Genomic DNA, 20,309 nt, shown 5'->3' on the forward strand with positions numbered 1-20,309 from the left:
TGACAAAAACTGGGGGGGGGGGGGGGGGGGGGGGGGGGGGGGGGGAGGACTGCCGGGTCAAAGGGCACATGTGTCCTAAGGGGGTTTGATGCACATCTAAACACACGCATCTGTGGGTGACAAACACAACACAGCTGGGGGCTGCCGCTGCCGCTCCCAGGGCGTCCGGGGACAGGGCCTGGCCTCCCAGCAACCAGACGAGGTGACAACCTACCAGTTGGACAGGGCCTGCAGGGCAGCGTTCATGTAGCAGGAGTTGCCAAGGTTCTTCATGCCTGTGAGGCCTAGGGAGCCAATGCACACCGGGGAGGCAGGGTGAGGGTCCCACCACTCACGGACAGCCACCAGGACGCAGCCAGAGGACGACGTGGGTGGCCGGCATCCCTCCCCAGAAGTCTACCAAGTTAGCTTAATGCGGTCACGGCAGCTGTGGGCGTCTGAGCGTTTCCAGCAGATGGACAGCTTTGCCCTCCACCCAGCCTGGCCCACCGTTCGTGGCACACAGGCAAGGAGGCCAGCTGTGGAGGGGCCAGCCTGCCCAGGGTCACACACTGAGGCCGAGGATGAGGACCGGCAGGCCACGGGGACTCGGCCAGATGGCTGGCACTCCCAGGGAAGCCACCACACTCTAGGGACCGTCAGTCACTCTGCCCACACAGCCCACTGCGCCCCAGAGCTCCCCCAGTCCACCACGGAGGCCCCCGGCCCGGCCCGACAGTGCCCCCAGCTCTGGGGTCAGCTACCTCGAGGTTTCAGGTCATCATCCTCTGACTCAGACTCTCCTTCGTCGGCCACGGCAATAGGGACAGTTTTGAGAGGGTGCACGGGCAGTGGAGGGTCCTGTGGGAGAGGCTCTGAGTGAGGAAATCGGGGAGGCGAGGTGGCAGGGGTGGGGATCAGAGGTCCGCGTGCTCCCCAGGAGGAAAGGAAACTGGGTCGCCCAGCCCCCACCCCCAGCCCACACCGGATCGACCCATCTGGGCAGAGGACACCCCAGAAAAAGATGGCTCCGGCAGCCCCACCCTGGGAAACTTGGGTTTTATTCACACTGATAAAAATGGATTTATAATAAATTTGGAAAAAAGCAGAAGCAACGAATAACATACAATCCAACTTTCCCAAGACGACCACTCTTACGTCTATACAGAGTTATGTGAATTTTTTAATCTTAAAACACACACGCCCCCTCAAACCAGATACTGTATGTATACTGTCTTATAGCCTTTTTTGTAAATAATCATAACCAGCTGCCACGTGTGCAAATGCATTCCATAAACATTTACTGAGCACCCACTACGTGACAGTTGCTGTGTAAACACGGAGGAGACATGCACGGGCCTCCCTGAGCTCTGACTCCAGTCAGCCAATCCCACAAGCTGTGTACTGACCAGGACCTGAGGACGCCCTCCGGGCATGGGTCTGCCGGGCCCACCACCTTCAGGTGCCCCACAGTGCACTGCTCAGTGGATCATTAGGGGGGGTTCTGGTGTTTTCCAGAGAAACGCACTGCACTGACTATTCGGGATTCCCCGGGGCGGGGGGGTGTCTTAGAGTGTGGTGGTGGTGGGGGAGGGGGTATTTCCACAGGCCTAGAAGCATCTGCACTGGCCCCAGGCCCAGGCTCTGGGCAAGCCTGCCCCTTGCACACAGCCTGCCCGTGGCCTGTGAACTCCCGAGGGGAGGCCCTTCCCAGGAGGACCTTTGTGTCCTCAACCCCCCACCCCAGGGGTCCTGGCACACAGCTGGGGCTCACGAGCGTTCACTGGCACCTGAGAACATGGACCAGGGACAGATGCTGTCCAGGACCCACCAATCCCTGCTCCACCGATGCGGAAGTCACAAGGCCCTGCCCCCATCGCATCACCACCAATGGCACTGACCCCGCCGCACCCCCTTACCTGCTCTGAGAACTTGGGCGAGTGGCCTGCCGGGGGCGCTGCCAGCCTCTGCTCCAGGAACACCTCCTTCTCACAGGCGTAACACCACACCCGGAACGTGGTCAGGTTCACCGTCAGGTGGTGCTTTTTCACCTAGACGGCAAGATCCAAAGGGAGGTTGAGGATACACCAGCCCAACAGGTGTCCCAAGGCTGCATCCAGCGACCTCAGTAAAGGGCCGGAAAGCAGCGAATGTGCCCCTCCTCCAGCCAGGAAGGCCATGGGCTGCCGTTTACCAGTCACGCACGTATGCTACACGCGTGCACCTACATCAGCTCTGGTGTCTCGTGTTCCTATTTTACAGACACGGCCAGCGAGGCCCAGAGCAGGGAGATGGAGCTGGGAGGCGGCTGGAGCTGGGGTTTGAATCCTGGGCCACCTGCCTGCAGGGCCCAGGCGTCCGGCCCCAGCACCCACCTGAGCGTGAATGGTGCTGTGGTCAGAGAAGGATTCTCCGCAGCCAACGTAGGGGCAGGCGACCTGGGGAGAGAGGGAAGGGGAGACGATTGGGGGCTGGACCATCTCCGCGACCAGGGCCGAGGCCCTGCCGCCCCACGGGAACACGCACTTTATGCCTCTGCAGCTCCAGCCGGAAAGGGCGCCTGCCCTAAAAGCTGGCCCTGCCCCCTGAGTAGGGTGGGCAGGTGCCCTGGGCTGCTGGCCTCCTGCAGAGAAGCCCAGGTAGGGTCCCAGCAAGACACGGGCCCGGCTGAGGCCCGGCTGTGTGGTGCTCAGCCCCTCTCCCCTACTTCCTTATGGGCCAGTAATTGAGACCCACAAACTGGCCCACAGTGGGGACCCACGGGGGGCCCGCAGGTCCCTGATTTGCCTTTGGCCTTGCACTTCTCTATCCCAAATCTACCCACCCGCCAGGCCCACTGCAGGCCTGCAGCCCAGCGACCGGCCTGCTTCTCCACAAGAGATCAGGACCGCGCAGGCTTGGGAGGGCCTTCCCGACACGAAGGACACACCACTTCCTGCAAATGGGGCTCCAAGGACACAGGAGCAGGCCTCACGTGTCCTGCTGTCCCCCGAGGGCCCGGACAGTATTCTGCAATCTGCTTTAGAATGGAGCGACAGGCCCTGAAGGCCGAGGCCAGAGTCCCCTGGTGGCCCATGTGTCCTTGTTTTTGTTCTTTTTTCTTTCTACTTGCATTTGTTTTCAAAGAAAATTTAAGTAACAGCCATTTTCAACAGGATTTAAATTTAATAAATACATACTTGCAGAAAATTGTGGGAAACGCCACAAGAATTCCAGAGAAAAAATGGAACTACCCCCAAATCCCATTCCCCATAGAAAACGGTCACATTCTGATGCCTCTCTAATAAGCAGTAACAACGAACCGTGACTGGGTTTTGCTGGATGCACACGCACACGCACCCATGTGCACACGTGTGAGTACAGAGCTTTGCCTTTTCTGTGGACGGGATCATTTAGTCTGGAGTCCTGCTCTGGAAACAGCCTGTCGTTTCCTCTTGTCATTTTTGGTGGCTGCTCAGGCAGGGATTGGCTGACTCTGGCGCCCCCTTGGCTCAGGCCCCTGCCCCTCAGACATCCGTGCCCTGTGTCCCGGCCCGAAGTTCCCAGCGGTGCCCGCCAGAGGCAGACGTTCCCAGCCCAGAGTCCAGACCAAGCCCCACGCCCCCCACGGCGGCAGGGGAACCTTACCTGGAGACAGGCCCACAGGTTCGGTCCAGTAACACCACACGACTGACAGGCTCCCTGGGCCAGGGGAGGGGGAGGGAAAGAGCCAAGTGTGAGCAGCCTGGGGCGGCGCCCCGGCCAGAGGCACCGTACACTCACCTGCCTGCTGGACGCCAACACCCGCCCCCCGGACGCCAACACCCGCCCCCCACAGCTCTCCACTTAAAGGCTTTTTTGCCGGGGAAAGGCCTCCACCAGCCTGCCGATATAAATGTCCTTCTTCGGGGCGCCTGGGGGCCTCAGTCGGCTAAGCGGCGGACCTCAGCTCAGGTCGTGTTCTCATGGTTCATGGGTTCGAGCCCCGCGTCAGGCTCTGTGCGGACAGCTCGGAGCCTAGAGCCTGCTTCGGATTCTGTGTCTCCCTCTCTTTCTGACCCTCCCCCACTCACACTGTGTGTCTCTCTCTCTCAAAAATAAATAAACATTAAAAAAAACCTTTTTAAATAAAAATAAATAAAATAAATACAAACAAAAAATAAATAAGTAAATGTCCTTCACAGGGCACCTTATGCTTTACCGTTCATATTTTGCTTCCTTATGTGCTGCAAAAACATTTTCAGTAAAATCCTTTAAAACTCAAATGAACAGACCTGTTAACATGCATTTTATCGCACCGACTCTTCCTTTGATGACTGTGTAAGCCTTTCTCCCCGTCTAGATTCTGGTCTCCATGAAAGAGGGATGGTCTATTTTGTCTACCCCTGTGGCTTCACAGAGCCTAGTACAAATTGGGCCATCAATACATTTTTAATTATCTTAAAGAAATGTATTTATTTATTTATAAAGTTTATTGTTGAGAGAGACAGTAAGCGCAAGTAATTATAAAGTTTATTGTTGAGAGAGAGAGAGAGAGAGAATCCCAAGCAGGCTCAGCACTGTCAGCACAGAACCCAGTGAGGGGCTCAAACTCACGAACCGTTGAGATAGTGACCTGAGCCAAAATCAAGAGTTGGAGGCTTAACCGACTGGGCCACCCAGGCACCCCAGGGGACATCAGTGCATTGGATGAGCACACAAAATGCCAGGTTTCTGGCGTTCGGGTGACAGAGCCCGCTGCTGGCCTCCCAGTGCCTCCCCTGCCTGCTTTAGCAACGGGATGTGCGGATTTGGGCTGAGCACACGGCCAGCCAGCAGCAGACTGTTTCTCGGCCCCACTGTGGTCATGGGGCTCAGTTCTAGTCAATGAGATGACAGCGAAAGGGACATGCCACTTCCGGGCTGTGGATCTGCCACTTGCTCCTCCTCCTCCCACCGGCTGGAATACAGATGTGATGGCAGGATGGGGGGCAAGCCAGGACTCAGAAATGAAAGCCATGTACTGGGAAGGGCAGGGCTGCCCTGGCATCCCATGTCCCTCTGGACTGTTCTATGAGAAAAGGAAACGTCTCTCTCATTTAAGATGCTATTATTTCGACGTTTTCGTTATAACTTAAATCGTGCCTTAAGTAACCTTGTCTGCTGTGTGGGTCTAAAACAGCAATTCCCAGCTGAGCCTCCATGATGCCCACTGTGCCCCCGTGAGCTGTGAAGCCGATTCCAAGTGCCAGCTCCGACAGCACTCACACCCCGGGGTTCAGTCGGAGCGAGGGTGACCCCTGCCGAGGACGGCCGTGGCTAAGTTCTCCACACGCCGCTCCTGCAATCCCCACCAGTGTGTGGGTGGCAGCTCTTTTGGACACATGAGGAACCCAGGCTCAAGGTCACACCCTGCTACAGAGCAGGTCAGGAGGGGAAGTGGAGGAGCCTGGGTCATAGGGCGCCCCCAACAGGAGAGCGGCTTCCCCTTCTCATGCCTCGGCAGGAATTTTGTGTTCTCACCGAGCCCAGTTGCTGGTTGTGTCAGCAAAGGGCCTGAACACGGAGCTCCCGTAGGGTTGCGGGGAAGCAGGTTGGACCTGAGATCCGAAATCTGACTCAGGGTCTCCTACTGAGGGTGCTGGGGAGACAGCAGGAGACTGGGCTACCTCCAGGCCCCGCCCCTGCCCTTCCTGAATTTGTAATCTGTTTTCTGATTTTCTGATTTCACAATTCACTTCCTCCTTCCAGGGCTTCCTTTTGGTTACAGTCGTTTGAATGACAAAAGTATCCTGTGCTTGTCTGCTTTTCTTCTTTAGGCTCAAGGCCAACTCAAAGACCCCGAGATCAAGAGCCGAATGCTCTACAGAGGCAGCCAGGAGCCCTGTATGCGTGTTTTAACAGTTCAAATGACACATACATGCTGTATACAATCTCAAGGAGAGCATATAACATATAATAAATACATATGCTGGAATAACCTGAGGCATATCTCTCCGTACTTTTTTTTTTAATGTTTATTTTTGAGAGAGAGACAGAGCGCAAACAGGGTGAGGGAGACACAGAATCGGAAGCAGGCTCCAGGCTTTGAGCTGTCAGCACGGAGCCCGACGTGGGGCTTGAACTCATGAGCTGTGAGATCGTGAGCTGAGCCGAAGTCAGACGCTTAACCGACTGAGCCACCCAGGTGGTCCCCCCACCCCCGCTATCCTTTCTTCTGATACAACATATATGCATACACTTAGGGGACTGGGTGTGATTTTTAGGAAAAATAAGGTCACGTTAGACATATTTCTCGGACACAGGCCTCTGTCACCTTTTTATGGTCAGCTTTCCACGTCTGCACGCAGACGCCACATCTGCCCGTCTGCCGTGATGACACAGCACCCCATGCTGCGGGCACTCTGTCATCAGCCATTCCCTTTAGCTGCCACCAGCTGTCCCCATGACAAACCAGGCTCAGTAACTACTGCTGTGTGTCTTTATAACTGGTACTCACACCTCTGCGGGATGAATTCCCATGCGTGGGGTTGGGTCCCTGAAGTGACAGGAATGCCCACCCCGCCCCCCACGTGTGCGGTCGGTCTCCTCCCCTCCGTCACTGTCAGCCCGGGTTGGATCAGCCTGTGGTATGTCCGGCAGATGAAAAATGCTACCACCTTGTGATCCGGGGCAATATCCCCGGCTGCTCGTGAAGTTAAGCACCTTTTTTCTGGAGGTCCTGGGCCATTTGCATCCCCTGCATTGTGCCGGCCCTGTTCACACCCCTACCCCTTCTGGTGTTTTAAAACAATCTTGGTCCCATTGCGCAGATTTCTGGCTGCTCAGAGAAGGGCGGAAGACGTACTCTCTGAAACATAGGCCTGACACGTTCCAGGTGCTCTCCGTCCTTCTGCCCCAGGAGACCTGACACTTCCAAAGGCTACCATGCCCCAGCCCAGGTCCTGACTCCTCGCTCACCTCTTTGCCCTCGGATCCCCCTATTCCTGCCTCCTCTGGAGGAAAATCCCCTCGGTCTGTCTCCTCAGTTCTCTCTGCAGACTCAGAGAGAACCCCGCGTGCCCGCAAAGGCCCCACGGCCTCGCTCTGCCCTCTTCCAGACCACACGAGAACCGAAACTGCTTCGAACAAAGCCACAGGTACTTTGAAGACCTGACCCCTCCCGCAGGCCCAGGCTGAACCGGCTCAGGCCAAAGGCCACCCAGGATCTGCCGGGACAGGGAGGCGGAGGGACCGCCATCAGGGGCCCGGAAAGAAGAGCGGGCAATTTAGAGCGTGAGTCTAGGACCCCCTCTCCTGGGCCCGTGCCCCCCACACGCTCTGCCCCCACAACACGGGACAGCACGTGCAGGGGGCTGTCTCTCACAGCACCGCCCGCAGCACGTGTGAAGGGCCTGGGTGTCCACCCGCAGAGGCTCGGGTACGGGGTTCCCACAACGAGACCCCGTGCGACTCCAGCGCAAACAAGGACAGAGTGGCCTCTAGGTACTGGGGCTGAAAGAGCTCCAAGATCTACTGTCCTACGAAGGAAGCAAGTTACAAAGGTGTCTGGGGGCGCCTGGGGGGCTCGGTCAGTTAAGCGTCCAACTCTTGATTTCAGCTCAGCTCAAGATCTCAGGGTTAGTGGGTTAGCGTGGGATTCTCTGTCTCCCTCTCTCTCTGCCCCTACGCCCCTCATGCCCTCCCTCCCTCTCTCTCTCCCTTTCTCTCTAAAATAAATTAATTCAAAACAAGAAAACAAATTTTTAAAAAGCATCTATGGTATAGTATGTTACCTTTTACATCATGAAGAGGGAAATGAAAAATAAGCATATTTGCATGTATTTGCATAGAGAAACTCTGAAAAAATACAAAAGAAACTGATGTAATTGGCTCCCTAAAGGTGGGATGGGGCGGGGGAATACAGAGGGTGGGAAAGGGGACATCTTGGCATTTTTTTAATGTTTATTTTTGAGAGAGAGACAGAGCATGAGCAGGGGAGGGGCAGCAAGAGAGGGAGACACAGAATCCAAAGCAGGTGTCAGCACAGAGCCCAATGTGGGGCTCAAACCTACAACCTGGGAGATCATGACCTGAGCTAAAGTTGGACATTTAACCGACCGAGCCACCTAGGCACTCCTGACTTTTTTTCTTTAATTTCTTATTTTAAGTAGGCTCCACACCCAATGTGGGGCTCCAACCCCGAGATTAAGAGTCGCATGCTCTACCGACCAAGCTAGCCAGGCAACCCCCTACTTAAAAAAATTTTTTATTGACATGGATACTTTTACAGTGTTCGATTTTGAACCAGAGAAAAGTATTACCCATTCAAAACACTTTAGCAAAGAAAGACGCCTCCCCCCCACGCAGAGAGGCCCACCTTCCTGCTCTGGGCCTCCCCAGATCCTCCCCAGGTCACACGAGTCAAATGTCGGCAGACTCTCAGAGCATGATTCATTCCCTGCCTCCGAAAGGCTCCAGCGGCTAATGCACAGGGCATTAGTGGCTCCCAAAGGGACTGATCTAAGGGGTAATTAACAGCTGTTGGGCCGCAGCCCCGGAAGGCTTCCCGCACAGGCGCCAGACCTTCCATTTACACAAAAGGCTAAGCAGAGACTGTCTGGGAGCCGGTTCTTCAACTCCTTCAAACGCTTCCTTCGGAAGCATCTGTACCTTAGGAAGCCAGTGGCCCTGGGTGTGGGCACCAGCTCTGAAAGGTCGGACCCTTTACCTTAGATTTGAACAGCAAGTCCTCCTTGGTCACCTCCCCTATAGAGTCAAGGTGGGGGCAAAGGCTCCTGGGGTCCCCCATGCTGGCCGGGGCTCACCTACAAGAGAACACAGGGGGCCCGGGTGAACGGCAGCCACTGCTGCGGGGAGGCGGGGGCTACTGGCTCAGCGCACAACTCTGGTCGCACGTCCTGGCTCTGCCACCTGTCGAGGAAGCCACTTCTCCAAGCCTCGCTGTCCCGCTCTGGGAATTGGGCGTGACGGTACGGCTCCGAGGACTCACAAACGGGTACGTGTAACACTGACGACTTGTGAACAGGCCTGTGGATCGTACCAATGTCACTTTGCTGGTTGTGATACCGTGACATTGTACTACCAACATGCCGAAGATGTGGCACCCCCGGGGGAAACCGAGCGAAGGGAACGTAGGACCTCCCCGGCACAGTCGTGGCAACTTTCTGTGAGTTACCAACTATTCCCAAAGAAAATGTATAAAAACAGGTCACTGGATTTGCTTCAGCCACCTCAAGTTTTCGCAGAAATCACACCCAGGGATCTGACCACCGATTCCAGCTCCAAACCACTGCCCGGACCAAGATTAAGTGGAGCCAATGTGGTTTAATCAAAGGCAGAGGCGGTGGGTCCACCGCCAGGAGCGGACCCCCACCCTCTCCTGAAATGGCCAGCCAGGGGCTGACCGGCCCAGGTCCCCAGCAGGCAGGCCCCCAGCCAGGACAGGTATTCTGGGTGCTGCTCAAGTCCCAGGTAGCAGACTTAGGGGTTTCCATGCATCATTTCTTGGAAAACTCCCCAGGGCAACTGTGATTAGCCCCAGCTGACTGACTCGGAGACAGGGGTTCCTTCTGGGCTCAGGTCTCACGGCGAAGGAGTGCTAGAGCCAGGGAGGAAGCCCGAGCACTTGGACCCCTAAGGCCTCCCTTGCATTCTCTCGCTTTTTAACTTTGGGCACCGGAAACACACACAGACGGCTCATGCCCACACACCGGCACCCAGCTTCAACAAGGAGCTGTGCACAGCCACCCTTGCTTCGGCCCAAACTCCCACTTCCTCTTTTTGGTTAGCAAACCCAGATACCGTCTCGGTTCATCGGTGTGTGTCCTTAAAAGATAAGGGCTTGAAAAAAAGCAAAAGGAAAAAAACCAAAACAAGAGAACTGCAATTCCGTTATTTCACCGAAAATAACTTCCTCTTGGGTCCGTGCTTGAGGGCTACGCCTGAAAGGGCGAGGCTGGGGGCCTACCTCTGCGCGGAGCGACACCCCCAGGAAGCAGCCAGCATCCGCATTCTCCGTGGACGGCCGGTGGCAGTGGGCCGGCTGGACAGAGCGCCGGCCTCAGGGAGGGAACCTGGGGAAACAAAGCAGCTCACTTCATACGCGGCTCCATTATTTTAAACTCACTCGAAGCGCCGACCAGCGGCTCCGAAGAGGTCAGAATCCTTCCTGAGAGGGACAAGTGAAATTCTGGACGTCTGGGCTCCCCATTCCATCCACAGGGACCAGAAAAACACAGCACTCCGGGGAAGCTGAAGAAGGCTTGTGCAGAGCTGGGAGGTGGGGGCAGCCCCTCCTCAGGGGGTGTGATCCCCGAGAGCAGAGACCTGCAAGGGTCTGCACGAGCGGGCCGCGAGCCTCTCCAGCTATTGCTCTGGCTGCCACAGCCGTTAACCTCCTGGACAGAAGGCTCAGCCCATTCCACGCACGCCACCAGGACCCTCAGATCCCCCTTGGATTTTCCCAAGGATCCTGTGCCTCTCGGGACCCTCCCCCACCCAATCCCAAGTGTTGAGCCACCCCCAGCCAGAGGCACAACTGAGTGCATTCTCGTGTCATCACTGACCGCCCTTCCCCAACCCTGCTGGGCCAGTCTCCCAGACACGGGCCGTGCAAAGAGGGAGAGGCAGTTAGAAGCTAACATTTAAAATGGTCACGTGGCAATGATGGGTTCAAGGTTCTGAATTCCAAGCCTCTTCACCTGAAGCCAGAGGTTTTAGGGTTTTTGTTTGTTTGTTTTCACTGAGGTCAAGCGCACCAGGTTGGCAAGCGGCACTATGGGGGCGGGGGCGGGGGCGGAGAGTGGCTTTGGTGTGTGTGCCCCGTCTTTCCAGCTAGATGGCCGAGCCGGTTTATGAGCTTGACGCCCAGGGCCGTGCACGGAGCCCGGGACAAGAATGCCGGTGACAAGCCCATCTTGATTCACATGTGCACTCACACCACTCAAGTTCCTCCAACTTCAGGCAGGGGAGAAAAACAAAAAGCCCTCCGTGTATCCTCACTGCCCCTGTTCTACAGAAGAAGAAACAGAACAGAACTTTAAGAGCTGAGAGACTTGGCCACAGTCAGTCCCCAGCTAGTGAGTCATGGGTGGGGACTCGATCCGATCGGCTGGTGCAGAGCTGTGCTCTAAATCAGGACTTGGCAAGTCTTGTCTACATTGTGGGCCATGTAGATCTTTATCACATATTCTTTGTTTTTGTTTTCTTACGATGTATTAAAAATATATTTTTTTAAATGTCCTAGCTCGAGGGCCTTGCAAAACAACGCTAGCCGGCTGCCACAGTTTGCTGCCTCCTGTCCTGACTCGCTGTGCTGCTGGGAACCCATCAAAACACGCCCAGAGCACCGACACTGCATGTTCCACTGCACACAAATCACTACTTTAAATAAGGCAGGTAGCAAAGAAGAGCCAAGAAGGTTTACCCGGCCACAGATTTTTTTCTAGAGAAGCATTCAGGGTGTGCACAAAGACAGACTGACCAAGATAGTTATGGATATGTTCAGATATGTTCAGATATGAACTGGATGCAATCTAAGCAAACAACAGGCAGTTAGACAAACACGGACACAACCACACTCTTCATACCGTGCAGATACATATTGAATCTTCCTATCCATGAAATTCAATTATATCTAACTACATGGAGAGATACACTATGTTCATGGATTGACACACTCAATATTCATTCTGCCCAAACTGGTCCATAGATTCAATGTCATCTTCATCAAAATCCCGGCAAGCTTTCTTGTAGAAATCGTCAAGCTGGTTTGAAACGTTTATACAGAAAAGAAGACCTAGAAGAGCCAAAACCATTTGGAAGCAGCACAAAGTTGGAAGATTGAGACCATCTGGCCTAAGAATTTCTATAAAGGTTCAGCAAACAAGTTAGTGGGGTGTTGGCTCAAACACAGACATGCACGTAGCTCAAGGGAAAAGAAGCGAGAGTCTAGAATTAGACCTGCACATGTGTGGTCAACTGATTTCCAATGAAGGTACTGATGGAATTCAACGGGTAAAAGGCAGTCGTTTCAACAGAGGCTCTCCGTATGGGGAAGTAAATGACCTTTAACCCCTACTGCATATCAGACACAAGACTTACTTAGAAATGGTTCACAGTCTTTATGCAATTGGTGGTCCACAGAGGGTTCAGAAGATCTTCCCTTTCCTCTCGTTCTTTTCCAGGGGTCTGGAAGAGTCGGTTACTCTGAAATACGCTGTTGATAGATTCCCAGTTTGCGTTCCCCTTTTCAAACTGACGACACGCTCCCCTACTTCTTTCTCCTCTAGTCTTTCATTTGTTCGTGGCGCTGCTGGAGCTCAGCTTCAGAGTCCTTCAGTTTTCGATCTTTTTCTTTGTCCTTCGTCTCAAACACCTGCTGCATCTGCGGCTCCTTCAACGTTAGCCACACACTCCGTTCTTCCATCGTGCCAGGGGGCTCTGGGCATGTCGCCCTTTATTCGTTACCCACCCCCCTCTCAGGCACAGCTGCCGTTTCCTGCTTCTGCACTTGCCCCCGCGTAACACGATCAGTGACATCTTCCAAACCTTGCACACGTGTCCTTATCAACCTAATTCTTAGAATTGCAAAACCCCAACATTCACCATTCTCAGCTCCAGCAGCTGGCACCCAAGGAGGCAGCCTTCCCCCAACCCTCTGCAGTTAACTCCGCTCACTCCATCACTCCCTCCCATAGCGAGAGGTGAACAGCCCTACGGGTTTTTAACAAGCTTTCCTTCTTCCTCACCTTCTGCTTCTGGAAATGTGTATGTTTTTACTTTACGTGCTTGGATCTCTTTACCTGTTTTTTAAACTTGGCACACCTCTGGTGTGAGCATGTCTGCTCTTGGCAATAAGTGGGATGACATTCACTTTTTCATAAACCCAGTGTCCAATGGGTTAAGTCCATCTTCTGAAGGGGCAACACCGCACCCCGTTTTCAGGCTTCCAATGTCTGTGAACTAGAGACTCTGCTTAGGCAGTCTTCTGATTTACTGTCGACGTGCTCAGTAAGGGACTGCCAGCAATGACATCGTTGGCTCCATCTCCAAACCCTGGGGTATCAGCTGTTGCGGGCAGTAACTGAACACCACTTTCTTTGATTAAAGCTCCGACTGTTCCAGTCTTTTTTATTCTGTGGGAAGGACCAAGACACTCTGGAGAATACAAATATGTGAGGGGTAGGAGGCTGGGAGAAGATGTCCAGGTACATGTAGGACAGGACGCAAGGAGCTATCGATCGACCAAACTCATTAAAAGGCTGCGTTTTGGGGGCGCCTGGGTGGCTCGATCGGTGAAGCGTCCGACTCTTAATTTCGGCTTAGGTCATGATCTGATGGTCTGTGAGATCGAGCCCTGTGTTGGGCTCCTTGCTGAGCTCCAGCAGCCCCACGAGCAAATGAAAGACTAGAGGAGAAAGAAGTAGGGGGGGATGTCGTCAGTTTGAAAACGAGAACGCAAACTGGGAATCTATCAACAACGTGTTTCAGAATAACCGACTCTTCCAGACCCCTGGAAAAGAACGAGAGGAAAGGGAAGATCTTCCAGACCCTCTGTGGACCACCAATTACATAAAGTCTGTGACCCATTTCGAAATTGTCTGATACGCAGTAGGGGTTAAAGGTCATTTACTTCCCGACACGGAGAGCCTCTGTTGAAAAGACTGCCATTTTCTCTCTCCTGCTCTCTCTGCCCCTCCCCAATCGCGCTCACTCTCTCTCTCAAAAATAAACTTAAAAAATTGTTTTTAATTGGGGCACCTGGGTGGCTTAGTCGGTTAAGTGTTTGACTTCAGCTCAGGTCATGATCTCAGTTTGTGGATTCGAGCCCCGTGTCAGGTTCTGTGCTGACAGCTCAGAGCCTGAAGCCTGCTTCCGATTCTGTGTCTCTCCCTCTCTCTGACCCTCCCCTGCTCAAGCTGTCTCTCTCTCTCTCTGAGAAAGAAATAGAACATTAAAAAAAAATTTTTTTTAATTTTTTTAATTAAAAAAAGAGAGATGCGTTTTATTGGATATAAATCATGCCTCAATAAAACGGATTTTAAACCCTGAGTAAAAAAACTCACACTCTGACTTATGACCTACATTATCAACGTGGCCAAATCCCGAGAATGTTGAGTAATGAAAACGAATGGCACCACTCGCACCCGTGGGCGTGGCTGCTATCAAAACACAAAAAACTAAACCAGGGGGGGAAAGAAACAACGTTGGCGAGGATGTGGAGAAACTAGAACCTTCTATGCTCCTGGTGAGCTGGAAGATGGTGCCGCTGCTGTGGAAAACAGCATGGAGGCTCCTCACAAATTAAACACAGAATTACCATAAGGTCCGGCAATTGTCCTTGTTGATATACACACACCCCGAAGCACTGAAAGCAGGGATGTGACCAGACATTTGCACACCCGTGTTCACAAGAAGCAGAGGGGGAAGCAGCAAAGGGTGCATCGGAGGATGAAAGGATGTACAAAACGTGCTCTATCCATACAACAGATTATTATTTAGCCTTGAAAAGGAAGAAAATTCTGACTCACGCAACAAGATGAACAAGGTTCAACAGTGAACCTTGAGGGCATTATGCTATGTAAACTAAGTCAGACACAAAAAGATAAATACGGTATGATTCCACGTATACGAACTACCTGCAGTGCTCAACTCCGTAGAGACAGAAAGAAAGCAGAAGGGTGGGGGCAGGGAGAGGGAGGGGTTAATGTTCAATGGGGATACGGTCTCGGTTTGGGAAGACGGGGAGGTTCCGGAGCCAGATGGGTGGCGATGCGGCAGCGTGAAGTAACTGAACGCCACTGGACTGCACACCAGAAATGATTACGATGCTATGTTTTGTATGTATTTTGCTGAAATTTAAAAAATAAAATTTTCAAAAAAAGTTGCAGAAGGGTGTACGTACATGTATGTATGCAGATATACGTATACGTATATACGCACAGTAGGACGCCATTCAAAAGAAAGTTTAAAAGGGGGGAGGGGCAGAGAATGATAACGAAGTAGAAGAGTCCACGGCCCCACCGTCTGCTGCCCACTGTCTCTGTCCTCTCTCAGCTGCGCTGTCCCCTGACCAGGCAAGGCGTCTGCGGGCCACCCTGCCCAACACTGCCCCACCCTACCCCACCCTCGTCTCTCCCGGGGACGGCCCATACCCCATACTTTGCACGCTCGGTAACCATTCTGGTCATTTACCTACTTTGTGGTCTAACGCCGTCCCCTCTCAAGAATGGGAGCTGCCCAAGGGCCGGGGCCTGTTTAGTGCACTGCTGGGGTTCGCATGCCTACAATGGCACTTGGAGCACACCAACGTCTCGGTAAATACTTGTTGAACGAACGGATCAAAAGCGCCAAAGGCCACAAAACACTAGGACAGTAAACTTCCATGTTGGTAAACTAACCTTGCTTTGTGCCTGCAACAACGAGGCTTTGGTCATCCTTTCTGGGAGGATGGAATCAAGTTGATTTTTGCTTCCTCATCTTTTTCTGTCTCCATTTTCTGCTGTGAATGGATGTTGCTTTTGTAACATACAACCTGATAGGTTACTTTTAATTATCTTTCAAGTTGTTGGGGGCGCCTGGGTGGCTCAGTTAAAGCGCCTGACTCCTGATTTTGGCTCTGGTCATGATCACGTGGTTGGGAGTTCGAGCCCCATGTCAGGCTCTGTGCTGACCGCCCAGAGCCTGGAGCCTGCTTCGGATTCTGTTGTCTCCCTCTCTCTCTGCCCTGCCCCGATATGCTCTCTCGTGCTCTCTCTCTTAAAAATAAATAAACATTAAAAAAAAATTTTTTAAGAAAAAAAAGAAAGTAAAACCTTTTACCATGTGCCCCATTCACTTGAGGATCTGACCTTAACACCTTTGTTTTTTGTTTGCCTCGTTAACTTCCATGTTCAATGAAAAGCGTTCATCTCCTCCTACCTATCCTGAAAGTAGAAAACGGTTTTTTGTGTGGTTTTAATAAAATTAATTATGCAGCTCTATAGAAGCTGGAGGGCGTCCCCACTAAAATGGAAAAAAGAAGGTTACTGCAGTCTTCATAGGCATGGACGTGTAATTCAAGAAAGGAAACTCAAAACTCAAAAATAACAACTACAATGTGTGGACGCCGTTTTTCTGTTTACATCATGTGCATTTGTCGCTAAACTTCAACAACTTCACTTTTTTTTTTTTTAAGTAGGCTTCACGCCCAGCATGGAGCCCAACATGGGGCTTGAACTCATGACCCTGAGATCAAGACCTGAGCTGACATGGAGTGGGACGCTTCACTGACTGAGCCACCCAGGCGCCCCAACCACGTCCTTTCTCGTGGCTAAATAATATCCCACATACAATGTAAGCTACACCTTGCTCAGTCTTGGACCCTTAGGGTATTATGTGTGTGTGTGCTGCCATTAAAAATAAGGTAGCGTGAGGGGCGCCTGGGTGGCTTAGTCGGTTAAGCGCCCGACTTTCGCTCGGGTCATGATCTCGCGGTTCGTGGGTTCGAGCCCCGTGTAGGGCTCTGTGCTGACTGCCAGCTCAGAGCCTGGAGCCTGTTTCAGAGTCTGTGACTCCCTCTCTCTCTGACCCTCCCCTGTTCACACTGTCTCTCTCACTCTCCTAGAAATAAATAAAACATTAGAAAAAAAAATTAAAAAAAAAAAAGTTAACGGTTCAAAAATCAGCTTGTGTACATGGAAAAGCTGAGAGGGTAGTACCGAAAGCTCTGGGTGTTGACTACTGCGCACACAGGACCAGAAGCACCGCAAGTGCCTGGTCTACAAGGGCTGTGCTTCGTTTATCACAGGCCCCTAGGAGTTTTGGCGTTGTTTTATCTCAGCACCCAACCGGCTTGGCGTGGGGCGGTGGAAAACGTGCCAGGTTTGGGCCCTGCCCTCATGGGGCACAGAGGCCCGTATCTCCACAGCAGGGTACCCGTATGCAGCCTCCAGGGACGTGATCATTCCCAGCGGCAGCCTTTTCCTGGGCTCCAACCCCACGTCAGTTGCTCCATTCATGAGCCTTGGAAGGGACTGTAATCACAGAAGGCAAGGAGAGACACAACCAGCCCTGAGATCGGCTCCTAGCTTGGCACTTGCTAAGCCATGTGTCATTAGAGAAGTTGGTCGCCCCTCAGTTCCCCCATCCATGAAATGGGAACAAAGCACAGAGGGTTACAAGAGAGTGTGGGGAGACAAGGCACAGGGCCCATCTGGCACAATGGCTTCCAATCACATGGCTCGGGGTCTGTCTTGACCTGCACAGTGAGGACGCTCCAAAATGTTCTGTACTATAGGGGCGCCTGGGTGGCTTAGTCGGTTAAGCGTCCGACTTTCGCTTGGGTCATGATCTCGCAGTTCGTGGGTTCGAGCCCCGCGTCGGGCTCTGTGCTGACAGCCAGCTCAGAGCCTGGAGCCTGTTTCAGTCCGTGACTCCCTCTCTCTCTGACCCTCCCCTGCTCACGCTGTCTCTCTCTCTCTCTCTCCTAAAAATAAATAAAACGTTTTAAAAAATAAATAAATAAATAAAAATTTAAAAAATGTTCTGTACTATAGTTTGTGTTACTGGCCATGTTTTTTTAAGATCAGGGAACTGAGATGGGCAGGAATGTGAGACACACCCAAGGGTGCCCTCCATCAGCTTTTCAGCCAGGGCTCCGCTGCCCAGGCCAGCGCTGACTCTGAGCAGCCGCTGAGCCCTGCTGTTTCTCATCTTAGAAAGAACGGAGGCCCCAGCCCACGACACCACTTGCCTGAAACCCTACGCGGGGAAGTGACATGGCGAGGAAGGAACCAGGTTACGTCTGCCTTCACGGCACTTCCCGCTCTCGCTTCTATGCAAGCAAGTGGAGTGCACACAGCAGACACTTAATAACAACTGAAGGAAACCTGTGCAGGGGCGCCTGGGTGGCTCATTCAGTTAAGCATCCGGCTTCCACTCAGGTTATGATCTCACAGTTCATGGATTGGAGCCCCACGTCGGGCTCTGTGCTGACGGCTCAGAGCCTGGAGCCTGCTTAGGATTCTGTGTCTCCCTCTCTCTCTGACCCTCCCCTGCTCATGCTGTCTCTCTCTCTCAGAAATAAATAAAACATTTTAAAAAAACAAACTTTAAGAAACCTGTGCAGCCGAGGGAGCTAGATCCCAGGAACAGGCCCTCCGAGGGCACCTGGACTGTTGGGAGTCGGCAAGGCACCGGCCGCGGCCAGGGAGCGAGGCAGGGCACCTCCCCTTCTCGGCTGCCCAAGCAGGCCAGATCCTCTCCCGGGGCAGCAAAAGCTGGGAGGCCCTGGCGGGTCTGGCGCAGAGCCCGCCCATCATCTCAGGCCCGGGTGAGGCTTCCGAGACTGTTCGGCCTGAAGGAGGGCACGCACTTTTCCGTCCCTGGGGCCTACAGCAAGGAGGGGGGGATGTGCCCCCAGCCTGGGGGGTGGGGCAGGCAGTCGGCATCTCTGGGCTCGGCACCAGCTGCTCAGACCAGGCCTCGAGTGCCCATTACTCATCATTTTCCTCGTCGTTCTGGCTCTGCCCTCCTCACGGCCGGGAGAGGGAGCCTGCCAAGCCCCCACCAACACAGGGAGACACCCACCTGCCCTGATCGATGCCACGCCAGCCACCCCACACCCCTGCCCACACCCTTCCACGCCACTCTGACCCTCAGAATATGTCCCCTTTCCCTCCCTCCTGCCTGCTTCTCTCCGCCCTATCTCCAAGCAACTTCCATTTCTCCTAAAACCCAAATACATCCCTTCGGTCGACACAGTCTTAATTCCCTAAGAGTCCATCATCCTCCTGACTCCTAAAGCAGAACCCTCAGCCCCCTCCCGCCCTGACAAGTCTTGCTTGGCCTTACCCACCTAGCCCCTGCCCGGAATGGACCGGTGTGATGACACTGACATGAAGAGACCCCACTGAATCCACACCACCATCCTGGAGGTCAGACAGCAATGGGAGCTAAATCCATCTCCACCTCTTGTCCATTAAAAGAGGAGAGGCTGAGGCTCAGAGGGTGGAGTAAGTGGCTGGAGGTCACACAGCCACTGAGCCGCTGATCCAGGGTTTGAACCCAAGACTGCCGGCCCTGAAGTTGGTGCTCTCAACTATTGGCTCCGCAATGTCCCAAACGGCCCCAGCCAGGCTAGAGTGGGGACGATCTTCACCCCCTCCCACCCAAGCACCCACATTCCGAGGGCAGCTGCCTCGGGCCTCCTTCACAAGAGCCACTCCTGAGTCATGCTTCACACGGAGCACGTTCCTGCTCCTAGGATAACATCTCTGAACCTTAGCGCTGCAATTTGTTCCAGGTTCTGGAAGAGTCAGTTAATTGGAGAGGGCGTGGGTTTGGGGCCACCCCAGGCTGGCAGTCCTAGAAGCAGTGACTGGCCCAGGTCCCTGGGAAGCCATACATCCTGGAGTGAGGAAGCAGAAGCAGAAACTCTGACTCAGACCCCTAAAACTGCAAAGCAGGAGAGGGTCAGAGACATTCACGCCAAAGGTCATGTAGCCAGTAGCCAGTAGACGCAGAACAGGAATACGGGGGGGCGGGGGGGGGGGGAAGAGGCTCAGAGAAGGAAAGGCTCCTGCCCGGAGTCACATGGTAAGTGGGCACAACGGGGGCTGAACTGAGGGTCAGGACCTATACCTCAGTCCCCTGTTTTAGAATGTTACTGACCAAATCACAGATGAGAATCCACCCATTTAAATGTGCAACTCAATCCCCCCTTCCACTCATGATTCCTTTGCCTCGCTCTGTTCCCATAACCCTCATCACCTTCTCATACACTTGACATGCTTGTGTTATTAGAGCCTGAAGGCCACTGGATCAGAGATGTTTTGTCTCTTTTGCATCCCGGCATGCTTCAAGCACCTAGAACGGTACCTGCTCCACGTAGTAAAAGCTCAGTATATATCTGAGTAAGTAAATTAGTCCAACAAACTTTTACTGAACACCTATTATGGCCAAGCCGTGAACTGCAATCACTTTGCCGGGTCCCAGATCTACCTAGACACTAATGTCCCCTGAACCCCGAAGCAAGTCTGACTCCAGAAAGGAGCTAGGAAAGCAGCCTCAATTCGAGCCAAATCCAACCACGTCCTTAAACCACCAAACTCTCACACAAAACTAAAACATGATGCATCTCTGAACTGAAGAGAACCCAAATTCTCTGGAGGCTGCCTCTGAGAAGTCACGCCGTCTCGCCCCCCCAAAAAAGGCCCAGCAAGACTTAAAGAGTCCGCAGCCCCTCAGCCCAGCCACCCAGATTCACAGCTGCCACAGTCCCAGCCTTACTTTGGCGAGAAACTGGTCTCAGATCTGCCACCGCCCAGGTGGGGAGCAGCAGTGGGCCAGCTCGTTTGTACCTGACGCTCCCCCCCCCCCCCCCCACC

The 20,309-nt window shown here is 53.4% G+C and overlaps 1 protein-coding gene across 6 annotated transcripts in view; it reads right to left on the reverse strand.

Annotated features, from left to right (window-relative positions):
- The window catches only part of USP20 (ubiquitin specific peptidase 20), a 41,526-nt gene that overhangs the window by 19,582 nt on the left and 1,635 nt on the right, over window positions 1–20,309 (reverse strand). For 5 of the 6 annotated variants that reach the window (XR_005527931.1, XM_039229588.1, XM_039229586.1 and 2 more), the window contains exons 2-8: window positions 9,908–10,013; window positions 8,648–8,744; window positions 3,607–3,660; window positions 2,355–2,417; window positions 1,899–2,030; window positions 744–840; window positions 215–284 (exon numbers count right to left, since the gene is read on the reverse strand). Coding sequence is in view for 5 of the 6 variants with exons in the window: in XM_039229588.1 (XP_039085519.1) it covers window positions 215–284; window positions 744–840; window positions 1,899–2,030; window positions 2,355–2,417; window positions 3,607–3,660; window positions 8,648–8,728 (497 nt within the window). In the remaining variant the exon portion in view is untranslated. Of the gene's footprint in view, window positions 1–214; window positions 285–743; window positions 841–1,898; window positions 2,031–2,354; window positions 2,418–3,606; window positions 3,661–8,647; window positions 8,745–9,907; window positions 10,014–12,042; window positions 13,248–20,309 lie in introns of those variants that run through there. The other variant, XM_039229585.1, reaches the window with a different exon arrangement.

Source organism: Hyaena hyaena, unplaced genomic scaffold, assembly GCF_003009895.1.
Source record: "Hyaena hyaena isolate Hyena2069 unplaced genomic scaffold, ASM300989v1 scaffold_38, whole genome shotgun sequence".
Lineage (NCBI taxonomy): Eukaryota > Metazoa > Chordata > Mammalia > Carnivora > Hyaenidae > Hyaena > Hyaena hyaena.